The 17745-nt window shown below is 39.8% G+C and overlaps 1 protein-coding gene across 4 annotated transcripts in view; it reads right to left on the reverse strand.

Moving 5' to 3' along the window:
* The window catches only part of VPS13B (vacuolar protein sorting 13 homolog B), a 494765-nt gene that overhangs the window by 173646 nt on the left and 303374 nt on the right, over positions 1-17745 (reverse strand). For all 4 annotated transcript variants that reach the window (XM_066626564.1, XM_066626562.1, XM_066626565.1 and 1 more), the window contains exons 31-33: positions 15862-16065; positions 6234-6360; positions 1521-1664 (exon numbers count right to left, since the gene is read on the reverse strand). In XM_066626564.1, coding sequence (XP_066482661.1) covers positions 1521-1664; positions 6234-6360; positions 15862-16065 — 475 coding nt within the window. The remainder of the gene's footprint in view (positions 1-1520; positions 1665-6233; positions 6361-15861; positions 16066-17745) is intronic.

Raw genomic sequence — 17745 nt, forward strand, 5'->3', positions numbered from 1 at the left:
GATTCTGCACACTAAGAAACAGTTCATCTTTTTAGTTCCCATGCAAACTGTTCTTGCTATTACCATTTACAATTGTAAAACATTGTACTGCTATTCATGTTCCTCTCACAGATCTTGGTTTTGTATATATTCCTTAAAATTATTTGTTTCTTTTTATCCAAAAACAACGTACCTTCTGTTACCCAATGTTCATTTGTCTATTATTATTTATTTTCTGGGCATTACTGGCTCATGCAGTACTCCTTGATACTTAAACCTCTCTTACCATGAGATGGGAACATCCCAAAAAAGCCTTGTGCAAAAGAACTTCCCAATATATTGTGACCAAGGTTTCTACAACTGAATAGCAAACATAAAGTGCAATCCTAGACAGGTCTACTCAGAAGTAAATTCCATTGTATTCTATTGGATTTACTCCCACGAAAGTCTTATAGGAATGTAATCTAAGTTTTTTTTACTTCAAAAAGTCAGTAATAATTAAGGAAGGAATAAGCTACCAAGATAGGAACACTGTCTGCATATGATAAAGTGGTTTGTAAATAATTTTGAAAGTGATTTTCATTGTCAGATCTGCCTGCTCTACAAAGTGCAGAATTTTTGAACAGCGCCATTCCTAAATTAAAATTCTGGGCATGCATTCAACTTTATGATTCTATCCATTCCACTAAAGATGGGAAACAGTGCCTTGTAAGTTATTTATTGCAAATATTCCCATAGTATACTTACTCTCAAAGCTAACTTCCAAAAGAGGCCCTGTGTTTGCAAAGTATCCAAGAAAAAGCTGCACTGTATGTCTTGTGTTCAGCATTTCAGCAATAATGAAAACATTGCCCTATTCTGTAAATGCTTAGAATGCTTCCCACAGGAACTTCCTGCACTGTCAGAAATTGATAACTATCATCATTATTTCGAACCCAGGTTCACTGGATAGGTACAGATTAAAGCCACAGTCCTAAATCAAGTCCATACAGGTTGATGTTCCCTGAATTCAAGGGAATATTGCAGCATTTTTGAAACTAAGCAGGCGTGGACCTGACCTGTGTTTAGATGGACTAATGGGAGTTCCGTGTTAGTTATTTTGAGTTTCCTCAATGAAGAACAAGATAAATGTTCCAAAAAACATAATTTCAAGGGAATATATTTAGAATTTGGATTTAAACAAATGACAAAGATATGGACCCATGTGATGAACTAAGGTCAGTGGGTGTAGCTGATCAAAGAGGATGCACCTTATTAGACACATGTTCTTTGAATGCTGGTAGGTTTATCAAGGCAAATTTATTGCAGCCAGTAACTGGAAAAAGAGGATTCTTAAAAAAAAATAAGGCAGCGCAAATGTTCTTGCCAACATACTAATGCTGAGATTACATGCTACATGTATTGCCTAGAATAAGAATCCATTTTCAATAGCATCTTTATGGCTTGTGTTAAATGCAATTCTAGCCAAAACATGCCAGTAAGAAACCATTTTTTAAAGAGAAGTATATAGCACTTCAAACAAAGCAGGTTATAGTGGTTACCTCTGTAGATTTATTGGATGGTTCCAATCCAATCATATTAGCTTGTATTAATTGCTGGAGGAGTTGTACTTGAGCCACACTGAGGAAGAAGTCCAGGCTTGTTGTCATATTCACTTCCAAAGAATGGCCACATACTAAAATTTCCTGTGAAAAACAAGTTTGTAAAACATAGTGAATGGATACCAGCTGTTTCTCAGCAATTATGTAATTTTCTTTTTTAACCAAACACAATGAAGACTATTTAAACTCTCTAAATTGGGACAATTAACATCTTCTTATCTCTTTGGGCAAAAAAGTACTTGTATCATCTCTAAAAGGTAATCAGGTGGAGGAGTGGTAGTGTAGCATACCATGATGCTTCCAACAGGATATTTGATGATTAAGATACAACATTTTGTTTGTTTCATGTATCTCATGTGTGAGGTCCTGTTTCTTTGTTACATCAATTCTGAGCTGTCAAAGCTCTTACTCATTTTCTTGGCAAGGGATTACAGTTCTCCTTGTCTCAGTTCTTTGAGGCAGATATACATTTTGGAGTAGAAATCCATCTTGGCTTATAATGAAATTGTATGTTGCAATTTACAGATAACCGACTTAATTGATTTGTAGCTGCCTGCAAACCTCCGTTGACATCTTGCCAGTGTTATCATCAGATGACCACTATATTAAGACTGTTACACACACAGCTAATTTTTTTTAACTATTTCTAGCATATTATTTCAGAGACAGAAAGTAGAAAATACACAGTTTTGCTTACTAAGCAGAAGCTCGTCCCCTTTACTGTGAAGACCATGTGCACAAATATTCAAGTTCCCAGTAATCTATACTAGACCTCTCCCTTCCTCACAGAATGTCACCCAGGGAATAGATTCAGGGAGAATGCGACCAGCCAAAACATTTACATTCTTGAACAAGAGCAACAGAAAAACCTCATCTGTTACTTTTTACTTAATGCTTTCTCTACAACGCAGCAACTCCCAAACTCATCCAATATTTCCCTTTAGATTCTCATTCCAACACAGTTTCAGTAGCAATCACCACTGTGGGGAGGGGTACAGTTCAGCAGCAAGAACATGCTTTGCACGTAGAACAACCCAGGTTTAATTACTGGCATTTTCAGTAAAAGGTTACAGATACCAAAGCTAAGTCTTGTTCCCAGTTGGGCTAAAGCCCACAGGGTGTTTTGTCATGTTTGAGGGGAACTGATTTGGAGTACAGAGAAACAAGAAGCAGGATGCTGCAGAAACAAAGGAAGTGTCTGTCAGGTTCACAGGGATTTGAACCAGGGGCCCTTGACTGTGCGCAGTGAGCCACCAGGCAGTGGGCGGGGCAACACCCCACGTGGTGGGCTTGGTGATAGACCATCACTCCGCCCCCTCTGGTTTTTTGGCTGTACCATTTGACAGAACAAAGATAGAACACATTCTGCATGATATTACACATTGATTGATATATAACATGATGGTATTATTCTTCCAAATAGTGATTTTGGTCACTAGTGGTGTCATCCCCCCCCCAGGGTGTCAACTTACTAACACCTTATTGCAGGTTCTGGACTGGCCTTACTCATCCAAACTGGACAGGCTTTTGTAAAGACCCAATGTGCGGCGGCAGTGAAGAAGGCCAATTCTATGCTTGGGATCATTAGGAAGGGTATTGAGAACAAAACGGCTAGTATTATAATGCCGTTGTACAAATCTATGGTAAGGCCATACCTGGAGTATTGTGTCCGGTTCTGGTCGCCGCATCTCAAAAAAGACATAGTGGAAATGGAAAAGGTGCAAAAGAGAGCGACTAAGATGATTACTGGGCTGGGGCACTTTCCTTATGAGGAAAGGCTACGGCGTTTGGGCCTCTTCAGCCTAGAAAAGAGACGCCTGAGGGGGGACATGATTGAGACATAAACAATTATGCAGGGGATGGACAGAGTGGATAGGGAGATGCTCTTTACACTCTCACATAATACCAGAACCAGGGGACATCCACTAAAATTGAGTGTTGGGTGGGTTAGGACAGACAAAAGAAAATATTTCTTTACTCAGCATGTGGTCGGTCTGTGGAACTCCTTGCCACAGAATGTGGTGCTGGCGTCTAGCGTAGACGCCTTTAAAAGGGGATTGGACAAGTTTCTGGAGGAAAAATCCATTATGGGGTACAAGCCATGATGTGTATGCTCAACCTCCTGATTTTAGAAATGGGTTATGTCAGAATGCCAGATGCAAGGAAGGGCACCAGGATGAGGTCTCTTGTTATCTGGTGTGCTCCCTGGGGCATTTGGTGGGCCGCTGTGAGATACAGGAAGCTGGACTAGATGGGCCTATGGCCTGATCCAGTGGGGCTGTTCATATGTTCTTATGTAAAGTTCAGCATGACCAGATACAAAAGAGGACAGAGTGCCCACACCTTTAACCATTGTATAGAACAGCGGATTTTGGCACGTGCAGAGTTTTTTAAACTCTTCCATGTTGAGTTGCATTTGCCAATATTTCCTCTTCTACACATTGGTTAAACATATAGGCGCTCTGTCCTCCATAGTATCTGGTCACCATGGTCTAGCTACAACTCTGCCTCTTCAAAGACTCAAGTATGTTCTACAACCCCTTGAACTGTCTATTATTATTATTATTATTATTATTATTATTATTATTAATTTATACCCCACCTTTTTGCCCAACGGGCACACAAGGCGGCTTACAAATTTAAAATACAAAATTAAAAACAATCATTAAAACAATTTACAATAATTAAAAATCTAAAAACAAACAAACAAACAAACCCTGTGGATTCTCATATAAAAAGCAAGAAGCAAGAACGCCAGCCAGCCTGTCAACAATTAAAAGCTTTTTGAAATAAAAAGGTCTTCAGTCCATGCTGAAATGTTAGCAACCTGTGTCTACCTGACACAACTCCTTGTTTTGGTTCCCAGCTTACCTCTGAAAGCTGCTTGTGGCAAAGCCTTGACAGTTGCAAAATGAAACTTGTTAACCTTAATAAGGGCAAAAAGGCATATTGTGTCTTTATGTGAATAAGAGCTACTTAGAGACTTTTAAAACAATACTGTTTATTCATCAAAATAATAACCAAACTCTTCCCCAAATACATGTTCAATATTCTTTGAATATGATGCTTGATTTACACTGTATGGAAGCTTACACATATCAGTAGGAACACTGATTTTTTTTGTGCCACAACCCCAAAAAATAACTAACAGCCCACTCCTGAGCTGCCCAGGTTGTGGGGTTGCTGCCACATCCTGCACACTCTGGGCAGCTACCAGAGGCTCCACAAGAGAAGGGGACTTGTCCCCTTCCTCTGGGTAAAGAGAGTAGCCCCACGAAGGGGCTACTCAATTTACTGCCAACCAAAAGGTTGGTGGTGAATGAAGAACCTTCATGTCAGGTGGTGAGCCCAACGAGGAATCTCTGGATCTGGTGGAGCTTGTTCCAGCAGTCCCGCTTCCCTCCCCCCTCCCTGGAACACCTCCTTCCTGCCTCCTCCCACACCCCCACTTTCCTCTCCACTGCTCGGTGGTCTGCACAACCCCTGAGCAGTAGTGCCACCTGGTGCTACCACAAATGCTCGCCCAGCAGTAGGGTTCGCAAAGTGCCTTACGGCACATTTGCAACTGTTCAGGATTGGGCTCTAACTAAGTAAAGTACAAGATGGGGGACCCACTGCCAAGCTTGCCCCTCTTGGAGCCCACTCTGCCATTGCTGCTGAACCCCTTTCCCCACCTGACTTGTTTCCACCATCTCTAATGTCTTCACAACAACCCTGTGAGGTAGCAGCCTGAGGAGGGCTGGCCTTAAGAGTTATGGAGCAAGATAGCAGGAAGAGGCTGTGAAGGATTATATCAAGAACTCAGTTTTGAGAAGGTAGTGCCATTACTAGACTGGATCCAAGCCCTCTCTTGCCCAAGCTTTGAAAGGCTGACATGATGAACCCCCCCCCATGAGGCTTTGCTACCCCATTGGGGTTGTGATCTATAGGTTGAAGAACACTGCTTTACAGGATGCTTACAAAGTCACTAGAAAGAGAAGCACAGAGGTAAGGAGCAGCAGAAAAGCAGATGGTTGACTGATAATTTCTTAGGTTTTCCTAATAAAACAGCAACTAAGTAGTACCGTGTTACAATTTGAATATAATCCCTTTTACTAAATAATCTTTTTTTATTCCTCTAGGGGAGCAAACAAATCTAAAATTCTGCCTAAAATACCATGAACCACTATCAGCTTTAAATTTTATGGGTATTTGATTAGGATGAAATCTCATCTCTTGGAAATACAGATGCACTATTTTACACTAGGCAAATAACACAGAATTGCCCTAGAAAGGAGAATCCATATACAGGTCTTTCATGCTAGACTGAAAAATACACACTATAAAAGAGGTGCATAAGGCATCCATTTCACTTCCTATTTGCACCACAAAGAGTGGAGAGGGTGGTTCCGCTGGCCACTGTCCTGGGAGGCCTGTGTGGGGTTGCCTGGCAAATCTGGATTAAGGCATTTCACTCATGTCAGATCTATACAGAAGAATTATAGATGCCAAAGACTTTTGAAAAAAAAAAATGCACATAAAAATATTTGACAGTGAACACTACTTTAACACAGCTTAACTATTCAATTTCAACTATTAAAAAGATTTAAATCAGAAGGATAAGCAACTCTATGAAAGCCTTGTAAGTAAATCTCTCTCAAATAAAATACTAACCTCTGTATGCAGATTCTCTGGTGAAACGACTTTTGTGAAAATGATGGCAGGAGCTGCAGTTATTCGGACTGTAAAGTCTGTTAAAATAGGAGTTAAAATAGCCCTCCGTTCTTGATGACGCCTTATGCTAAAAGAAAAATAAACTGAATTTAGATTATAAATTATTGGGGCCAGATCTTGATGACTCCTCTGTATGGGTATAAGGTAAATATTCTTAACAACAACAATATAAAGTATCATAATGAAGATTTTTCTAGTAAACATACTGAACAATATGTAAGCTGTTACCAAATTTATGTTGAATTACATGTTCTGACAATAGATTTAAATTTTTATTTGGTCTAAGGATTCAGTTCTGCTTTGGGCATAAGTTCTGGATTCAGTTTCTTAGGAAGCGTATAAATAAAATGGCAAAGCAGAGGATAATGCATCTCAGAGGCAATTCGTTCAAAAATATTTCTATTTTTAACTTAAATGTTTAGCTTGAATCTTAAGGTACTCCTGCATAAACAGAAGACAGTATGTGCTGGCTGTAATGGCACTGCTGACTGTCCTTCCTGCTACAGGTCTCAATGCTGCATGCCATTCTGTTCTAGAGCATCCCAAAGAAGTCAGTGCGCCATGAAGCTGGGTGAAGTTTGCCACTTCATGGCCCAATACTTGGGACAGTGTGACTCTCCAGCCAACACCATCCGATGGATAGCCTGCAAGATAAGGAAAGATAAATGGCGCCATGTCACTTTTCCTCTTCCCTTTCTAACAGAAAAGGGAGAACTTTGAAAGAAAAGAAGGAACTGGGGGCACAATGTCAACAGAATAAAAGAGAAAGGGAATGGAAAAGGGAAAAGGAATCACTTGGAGCTCTGCTTCAGACAACAAAGCATCATGGGCCAGCATCAGTTGCGGACGTACCATAAGGTTTGATTGGGCAAAAGCCCCAGGCGTGAGGCACCAGGACCCTGTAGAAGCCACTCTGAGGCTCCCAACGGGGGTGGAAAAGCGTCAGGGAAACTCACAGAGGTTTCTCCAACGTAGGTGGAGGTCACGTGAGGTTCTGTGAGCCTCAGGTGAGTGGGGGGGCGGATTTCTGCGCGGGGGGTGACAGTAGCCTGCGGGGGCGCCATCGCGGACCTTTGCCCTGCGAAAGGAGCTGGGGAGATCCGCTGCTGGCCAGCATTTGTGCTCCAATATTCAGGAACAGGTTCCATGAGCACATTCCATTCAGCAATGTTCAGATTCAAGCCTATACATGCTGCTTTTCCAGTTTTGATCCAAAGCAACTTGGCTTCTTAAGTGTCTGTTGTTAGACAGCACAATACTAACAGCTTGGTACAAAGGTATTGCACTGTTTGTGAATGTGGTCTAATACTTTTTCCAATGAGAAATATTTGCATTCCCTTGCTTTGTTCTAAACAAGGTTCACTGACATACTAAACAAGGCTGACCAGAATACTAAAAAGTACCAAAACCTTGGGTAAATGCGCAAAATGATCAAGCAGAGACATGCTATAGTCAGAACAAAGATAAAACATCCTTTCCAAAAATACCACAGATACTTGCCTGCAAGTCAACCCCACAGATAAGTCAAGGGCAGGTTTTGAGTCAACAATCATGGAATTTTCTATGACCCTTGGATAAGTCGGGGGTTAAACTTAGGGGGGTGTCTGACTATAGTTTTGTCTGATTTTACCCCAGGCCAGATCCTGAAAAAAAACCTACCACTGATTGTTACCTAAGAACTGTAGTCTCTAATTTATTAAAAACATAGTAAAAGATCATAAGATACATTTTTATTCTTTTTTAAATTCTGGTCTTCACCACCTTTTTGTAAACACTATCAGAATAAGTGCACTGTAAACTACATACCAGTAAAACAGTGGTTCCCAACCTGGTATTCACATACTCCCAGGGACACTCAACAGGACCTTTAGGGGTAATTGAAAAAGAATGAAATAATGGCAGAAAAAGGCAGGCCAGGCTCCAGAATGCCTTGCAAGGCAGGAAGGGAGGTAGCTAGTTTTTGGTCATCAATTCATCTATGAACCAGTGACTGAAAACCAGCACAGTAAAAAAAGATAAACATAATATGAAAAGTGATCAATCACCCAGAATTTCTAGCACACTTCTGGTGCAAAACAGTGCAAAGGCAGAGTCTTTTGTTCTTCAAACAGATGAAAAGAGAAAATATGTGATGAATACATGAAGTCTGGAGGAGTTTATATGGAGGAGATGAGGGCTTGTATTATTAATTATAAACATTTTGCTAATATGAAGGGTACAATTTATGGAAATGGGCTGCCAAGGGATATGCAAGTGAAAAAGGTTGGGAACCACTGCAGGAGATCCATGAATCAAATCCACCTTTAAGGTGGACATGAGGAGAACCATGAATCAAAGACACCTTTAAGGTGCCTGTTGTGTTAAGCCAGAAGCTCTACATACAACATGCTACCCATAACACATAACTGAGAGTGTGCAGTTCAATTCACAGCAGAGAGATGAGATATTTGCAACCCTTTTTATTCAGAAGTAGACACACTGCTTTCCATGGGTGTTATTCTTAAGTACTGGTGCACTGAATTGTAGCCTGGAAAGGAGAGGTCCTATCCTGGTGTTTCAAAAAACAGACCTGCTGTGCAAGCATTTGCAAAGCAGAACCAGGTTGCAGCAGAAGGAAGGAGAATAAAAGGTTAACTTTGGCTGGAATGTCCATGGAAAGTAACTATTGCAATTAATGAGATGCCTGCCTGAGCTGAGCAACAGCTCAGCTGAAAAAGGAAACTGTGAGTTGAAAGGCTCTGCCCTCTGATTGACCTGGAGATAAGGTGAAGTGAGAATTGGAGCTTGATTACTTGGCAAAAATTTCAGGTACTATACTTGAGTATCTATGGAAGGTCTGTCAATCTAGCAAGAGAAAGGAATCTTACAAAAGCCCCACTCTGGAAATCATATTCACAGTGATTTGAGCAAGCACCTCAGCTGAGAAAGTGCTCTCAGATTTTGTTTTAGTTCTATCAATACCTCTTCCTTCCAATCAGCATCACTCTAGTTTTAGCCGGATTTCCTTTCAACCAAATGTTTTTCATTCGCTCTCTACCATCAGTCATCTTACATATGGTATATTAAAAGTGTGATTAATGAGATCTTTGGGCATTCTATTTAGAATCAGCTCCATACTTATAGCTTTCACAGCTTAAAGTTATATTTATCCCAATGATCACTTCATAAAAAGACACATAGGGAAATGACAATGTTTTGGTCCAGTTAAAACATACACAGTGGTGATCGGAAGAGTCATATCAAGCAAATTAAAATAAATACTCCTCTGTCTAAATGCATCTGATAAGTTTTACAGTTGAGCAATACAAATGGCTTAAATTCTATGGGCTAATGTTCACTGCTATAAAAACAAAAAATCTATTTAAATGTTTATGGAATTTAAATTATCAGTCACCGAATAGTCAGTTGCGTATTTTACAGGTTGTCTGGTATCTAGAGAGATTTATCATCCTTCTGTGTTTTACTGGCATTTTTTAGTTATACATCAGCAGTAATTTTGTTACTAATAAAGTTTATTTAATGTTGGCATTTTAGTTAGTTCTCTGGAAAGGGGGCCAAAAAAAGACACTGGAATAAATACAGGTGCAAAGAGAAGTTGAAGACAACTTTTGTCATCAAAAGTGAAGTGTCTGACTCAGCATTTCAAGAAGAGAACAAGAAATAGACCTGCACTTTCTTGATTAAGTCCCTCACACTGTACTACCCTTAGGCAGTCTCTAACTTGACACAGGTGTGTACCATATGAGCCTCCTCAATGAGGAATGGTGTAATGATAGTACTATGATCACACTGCATCCACTCCAGGTTCTACTTAAGCATCTGTTACATATTTATACCTTTGAAAGAAAAACAGGACTTTCAGAAATATTAAAGTAGCTGGCCATTCATAGAATACTTTAAAGAGCATCTGTTTATAGTAAGACACTGAGAAAAACAGGCACTATAAGGTTTGCCTCCATATAGTGACTAGTACTGTAGAAATAACAGCACTTGTGATTTTTCTTAAATAAAAGGAGTGTTGGGGGCAGGGCCTAGGAGAGGGGGGTAAAGGGGGTAATTTGTACCCGGGCCCAGGAGTCAAAGGAGGGGGCCCAGAAAGTTCCTGGGACCTGACATTTTCCTATCTCACCTGAACTCACTGCCAGCGCATAATGCTGAAACACAACCATGTGCATGCAGTGTTAACTGCTGCTGCTAAGCCATACACACCAGGCCCAGGAAAGCACCCATGACCCTCCTTAACACAGTGTCAAATCTGGGAGGAAACTGGCCTGCTACAGTTTGTCTTCTGGATCCCATAACCATGAAGGAGTATACAGAAGCTGAGAGACCCCGCTGTGGGGCTACAGCTGCTGCAGAAGTTCATTTTGATCATTTCTAGTGTGAGCCTAAATACAATGATGCTAATTTTCTGCAATCAATTTTCTGTATTTCAAAAATTTTAGAGAGATTTAAGAGTGTGTTTGGTTTTCCATATTACTTTATTTAGCTGCCAATGCTGCATGTTCGGGTAGACCTGGGCTCTGCATCAAGAAGCCTAGTAGACCTGAGCTCCAAAGACTATTGTGACTGTCAACACCCTTCCCCTACCCTATTTTGCCCCCCCTGTCTGTCCTCTTTGTCCCCCTTCCCCTCTGGGAAGGGGCCCAGAAGAAACTTTGTACCCCTTGCTAAAATTCCTTTCATAGGCCCTGGGGGTATACTGGGTGCAACTGTGTTACAATTACTAAGCATGTTTATATTCTTTTTCTATGACAAATGTTCACAAAGCAGTTTACATAATGAAAGAAATGGTTCCCTGTTCCAAAAAGGCACACATTCTAAAAAGATGCAAAGCACTAGCACAGTGGCTCTCAAATTTTTAGCACCGGGACCCACTTTTTAGAATGACAGACTGTTCGGGAGCCACCGGAAGTGATGTCATAGCCAGTGACATTATCAAGCAAATTAAAATAAATAATTATAAATAATTAAATTAAAGTTAAACAAATAAATAAGGGGAAAGCAAGCCTGTTTCACCAAGTGAATTTTCTCTGTAGTCTGCCTACAATAACACCTCTCCTCCACAAAAAAAATAAAATCCGTAAGATTTTCAGCCCTACCAAGTGCCCAGTTATGTTATGAATACTTGGTTAATACCATGGTTAGAATAACCCAGTTACTTTAGAATAACATGGACAGCATAGAAAGGATAGGAACAGCTGTTCTCCCCTAGCTAAATATGAGAACTACCTCTTTAAGTGCCTCTGTTGGACCACAAATATATATGTGTGTGTGTGTGTGTGTGTGTGTGTGTGTGTGTGTGTGTGTGTGTGTGTGTGTGTGTTACCCACTGTTAAGCTTATGGTGCCTTCCAGCCTCTCTGCTGGAAAACATCCACATGGATTTTTCAGGAAGTATCAGGGCACGGGAGCTGATAACATCCTTTTATCAGAGCTTTTCTGTAAAATGAACTTGAATTTTTCATTCCAGATTTATGTTTTCCACATGTTTTGCATGCCCATTGGAAAAAAAACACTACATTGGAACAGGTTCTCTGCCTGCTAAGTCCCAGAGGAACACTTGGATAGCTCCATTAGACTCTTGGTACTCTTTCAAATAAGACATTTAGGAACCTTAATGACACATATATACTTTTTTTTTTGAACAAAACAAAACAAAAAAAACCCCAATAAACATAGAAAACAGAACTCCAAAAAGAAAAAAAAGGTAACCCCCTACTAATGCAGTTGCACATAGGAATACACCATGATCTAATTTTCTTACATTCTATTATCTGGTCTTTTGGATAACAGTTAAAAGCTGAAAATTGTCTCTACCATTTAAACCACTGTCATTGATCCAGTCCTTAAGTGCTACAGCTGAAGGCAGCAAAGGAGTTTTTGATGTTCTACATCAAGAGATTCAGAGTTAGAAATATTAGCACATTTTATTTCATCTAATAGATAAGAACACTGAAACATTTGCAAAGCTTTTAAAGGCTCTTTAACTTCCAGGGTATCTGATGGGGCCCCACCTGTGGTTTGTTTTTACAAATGTGTATGCACCAAGGTTATCATGATCACTGCTAGAGTTACTGTTGTGTCAGCATTTCCATTATAAACTGCACTTTTCTAGGGTTTATAGCAATGCTATTAGAAGTCACTCCAGAATGAAACTTGGCAATCATATCTTCAGTTCTCAAAAGCAGGTTTTTTTTTTTTTAAAAAAGGCCATTGCTAGCATTTATGATTTAAAAATGGAACTTTAGGTTTACATATAGTCACAATCGTCCTATCTGAGAATCAATGCTTAGCAAGACAAAAACAAGCCCCTCCCCACAACCCCATTACCTCTCACACACTTGAAGACTAAACTTAAAAAGAATTGAATTGTCAGGATGACAAGGCAATTGTATATCTAGTTGTCAGCTAGAGCACAATTGTTACAACTTACCTGCAAAACTCCAGCATTGATAAGCTTTTGCAAAAGCATACTTTAAACAATTAGTGTGTATGAAAAAGCTCGCGCTGCCTCATTAAAAAGCATGACATATGAAATAGCAGATCCAGTGTTCCCCTTCCTCCAGAGCAAAGCATTCCTTACTCAGAAGGAAAACTGTAAATGCAACCCACTACTGGTTGGTAGGGTACTATACTTGATTCACTTTAAGTCTTAATTTCTAAATTATGTGCAAGAGACACAGAAGTCCAAAATACTAGCATGAATTCCTCTGTGCACAAACAATGCCTCCATTCCTCTTGTATTTGTATGTCCTTTTGATTACTAGCTGACTGTGCTGATAGCCTGCCTCACCTCTGCTTTTACTGCCCTTTACCTTGGCTATTAATGGGCTTGATACTTTATTCTTGGCCACAGGTTTTGCTACGGCTCCAGGTCAACTCCACTAAATCCTTTCCAACGCCACACAATTTTTATTTGTAATATGGAGCAGACACAGGATCCAAAGTTTTTGAAAAATTTTGAAAAGCTTTTTATGGCACTGTGAAGATTCTAAATATGTCTTAATGTATAATAAGGAAAACAAACAAACAATACTACTATGGGGCTCTTCTACAAGTGCCACCTTTGTCCCAAGTGAGAGAAGTGGCAGCTTGGGGGCAAGCCTTCTCTGTGTTGGCACTACAGCTGTGGAATGCCTTCCTGGGGAATTGAGAACTGCTCCCTCTTTCGAGGGCTTTCGGCAAGGGCTCAAAACATACCTGTTTTGGTTTTGGCTGCAGAGCAGATATTAGCTCTCTGTGCCTCTGTCATACTGTCGTGACTTGACTGCCTCCCTAAACTTATCTGTTCCCCACTGGCTCAATTAGTTATTTTTTTATTTTCCCCTTAAACTTTGCTCTGTTTTTCACCATGCAATGTTAAAATTAATGCTGTACAGCCTTGTTTGATGTTTTCACTTGTTTTCCTATGTACTTGATTATAAAGCTTTGTAACCCGCCTTGGGTATTTGCTTCAGCATTGGAAAGGTGTGGTACAAATTTCTTTAAATCAAATAAAAAATATGCTGCACACAAAGAATTCATGAGTGAGTCAGCATTATTAATAATTATGCTTGCCAACTCTGCCCTACCCTTCACATGTTCATCAAACCTTCTGAACTGACCCTTCATGAATAGGCTCACCATATTTTTCTCAGGGTATGTATAGTCTCAATTCCAGTGGTTCTCAAACTTTTAACACAGGGACCCACTTTTTAGAATAAGAATCTGTCAGGACCCACCAGATGCTATGCCATGACTGAAAGTGACATCATCAAGCAGGAAAACTGTTAACAATCCTAGGCTGCAATATTTCCCATACTTAACCAGTAGTAAGTCCCATTTACTATCATTGTTAAAAGCATATACATAGTAGCCTGTTAAAAGTACAGGTGTGTAACATTTCCCCAAATGCAGTCACATACCATGGTAGCATCGAGACAAATATATTAAAAAGAAAATATTGAAATCAATGGGAACCCACTTGAAATTGGCTCGCGACCCACCTAGTGGGTCCCAACTCACAGTTTGAGAAACACTGCTCTATTCAGATCAAATGGATATGTGGAGATTGGAGAGACACAACTACATTTACCTGCATTTACTACATTACCTGCACAGAAGTACTGCGGACTGTAATTGAAATTTTTTTAAAAAACATATAAATGTCTATGCAGTATGCAGCAGCATACTCAAAATTGAAAACTAAACATGAAAGATATCAAAGAAACATTTCTAAGCAGGCAGGAGCATTACCGAGGATCAGGCAGCTATTGTGGAAATAGACATAACTGCATCTGTATGGCAGTGATAGTGTGACATTGCTACAAATAGCCAGACTGGGCACTGCTTGAGTGTCTTCACCCATCAAAGCACACAACTTCCTGAGCCTTTGGTATCAATCCATGGTGGAGGGGTGTCATGGGAGGCACAGTGCAGGTCTTTGCTCACATCAACTTTGTGCTGACACTTTAAGAAACCCTGGAAAGCTGCTGCCACTTAATGTAGACCAGTGGTTCTCAAACTCTTTGGCAGTTTGAGAAACACTCTAAGTCTTTGCAGTGGCAGGGAGGTGGCAGTAATGCGATTGCCACAATCACACTGCTGCCAGGGACAGAAAGTTTTTTTTTTAAACTTTCCATAGCATGTACCATTTGGGGGAGAGGGTGAAGGGTGCCCTGTGGACATCACTGCAATATTCCCCATGCCATGAAAAAGGTAAAAATAGTGATAGTGATCCACTTCCACTTTGCAACTGCAAAACCGGAAGTAGCTATTAGCTATTATTATTAATACTATTACTGGTAGTAGCCAATAGCTATTCTAACATTTTCCGAGGTACAGGGAATCCTACAGAGAGGTTCTTGGGGCTTCTCCCCCCAGAGGCCAGTGTTGACTGTGGTAAGTTTAAAAAAAACCCTTTTGCCCTCAGCAGCAGTGCAATTGTGGCAATCGTGTTGCTACCATTCCTGCCCTGCCCCTTAAGGAGGCAGACGTAGGGCTTCCCATGCTCGTGGGTCACTGAAAACCACTGACAGACAATACCAAGTTAGATGGGTCAATGGTCTGACTTAACATAAGGCAGCTTACTAAGTAGGTTTGCGCTGGAAGTCCTTTTTTGTATATCAACCAATCAGCGGAAATTTGTCATTTCAGAAACAGCAGCTGTTTTCATTTAGAACAGCATAAAAATGTTTTAGAGCCAAGAAAAAAAAATATTTTTGTCCTCTACTGGCTTAAAATTGTCTAAACTGGTTTTGTTCAAACTTCATAAAATTACAAAAGGGATAATAACTCTGTTGTTCCTAGACTGGAAATGTGAGCACCAAGTTTCAGCCCAAAGTTACATTTTATGGCTATTTAATAAGCTATTATGGAAATATAGACATAACTGTATCTGTATGGCAATTATAGTGCAACATTGCTACAAACAACCATTTGAAATGTACTGTTCTTGTCTCTATCTTGTGGCAAACATGTTTGTTATGGAATGCAGACATACAATTGAATGTACAAATACTAAAATGCTGTTATCATTACAATTTTTACTACAGTCTATGAGGCACAATTTTAAAGCTGTTTCTTACCTACTGGCCATATTCCATTCAAGTGCTGGATTTTGAGAATTCCTTTCATTCTCTGGCAGTACCCTTCCTTTACCATTTTCCTTCTCTGGCTTCAACTGATCCCACTGAGCAGTACCAATGTTGATGGATTGGAGGTCTATCTGATATTGTCTGTCTTCAACTTCAGATCCAGGATCTCGAAGAATTCCTAAATTCAGCGCTCTCCTAGGAAGGAATAAAGAAATTGAAGAGTTAAGAGTTAATTGTTTTAATCTCTAAGCAGATTCACTGGAACAAATTCAGGGTCATAATATGGGGATAAAGTCTTTAAAAAATGGTTTACACCCAAGTAGGGTTAATTAGGTAATAAGGTCTACTTAATACAAGCAGCATTTGACCCACCAACGATGGGTACATTAAATGCATATAAAATGTACATAATGTCCTTCAAATTCTCTAGACACAGATCTAGCAAGTCCTGTAAATGAACATTAAGAGTTTTGGAACAATAACAGAAAATAAATAAATAAAACAAAAAACAGATAAACAGAAAATGTAAAAATGTAAAATAGAAAATGTAAAACTGCAAAATGTATACAAAAGTAATATAATTTTCACAAGATAATTATATCAATATTTGTATTTCCCTTATCTCTGAAGAAAAAAAAATACACAGTACAAACATTATACCTGGTCAGCTGTTAGATGCTTTCAAGATTATACCCATTGATTTCCAGCATAGGAAAGGCCACCCCTTCAAGTGGATGATATGTTTTTCTACAACAAAACTACACTTACAATTCATAAGGCACTTCCTTAATAACATATCCTTAACAGGGAAACAAATCCCAACTAACTTAAAGAGTCATATTTCTAGAGATTTTAACACAAATTACAAATTAGTTCTTCCTAGGTTACACAGTACAAATGTGAAAAAGCATTAGTTTTATTTTTTAAATAATGGCTGTCTTCCTATTAATGAGAATGAAACCTTGGAAATTTGGGCTTCCGTTTTCAGAAAAAACAAAAGCAGAAATTAACAAATATCATATTGGATTTCTTGGATAAAGAACTATTTGAATCTCCTGACTTTCCGGTCCTATTTTTTTGCTTTAGATGTTTGCATCACTTCAGATTATACTTAGAGTTATGTAAGATGTTATGTAAGATGAACTGAATGTTAGCTCCCATCAATATTGACAGAAACCACCAAAAAAATAAATAAATCATACAGCAAATAATTATTTAACTATATGAAAACGTCTCTATAAGCAAGTCAGATTATTGTCCTTTTCCTGCTCAATTTAACAGTTTATCTCTTGCCTACTAATTAGCACTTAGAGAACACCCTTGCAGCTGTCAAGAAGGACTATGCAATTCACTTCACCTAATGCCCCATTCATGACAATTACTCTTCCCCCCACACAGTCCATAAAATCAAATCAAGAGTGTGACCTGCCACTTGCTTTGGACCATAAACACACAGACAGCTCAAAGAACTGGTGTTGCCACATGAAAGTAAACGTTTCACTGCCCGATCCTGACCTGTGCTGGAATAGATAAGCAGACAGGCTTGCGCTGAGTCCAACAGACGTTAGGTGCAAGCAGGACGACAACTCGAGCTAAGGGGATACATCCAGGAGCAAAGTTGGGTCCCTTACTCTGTGTTGAGTCCCAGCCTGCCCAATGGGGCTGATCGGATCTGCGCCAGCAAAATTGCTGGTGCATGTTTGAGCAACCAGTATAAGGCTGCAGGGCTGGGAATAGGGGGGTTAGGATTCAGTCTGAGACACTATGGCCCCGGGTCCAGTTTGCCTCCCATCCCATCCTCCCCTGCCCAAAAACGACCGCTCTCCATTTCCATTTTGCCCTCCTACCACACTGTCCCACTCCATGTGCTGGCCT

The sequence above is a fragment of the Tiliqua scincoides genome, chromosome 4 (genome assembly GCF_035046505.1).
Source record: "Tiliqua scincoides isolate rTilSci1 chromosome 4, rTilSci1.hap2, whole genome shotgun sequence".
NCBI lineage: Eukaryota > Metazoa > Chordata > Lepidosauria > Squamata > Scincidae > Tiliqua > Tiliqua scincoides.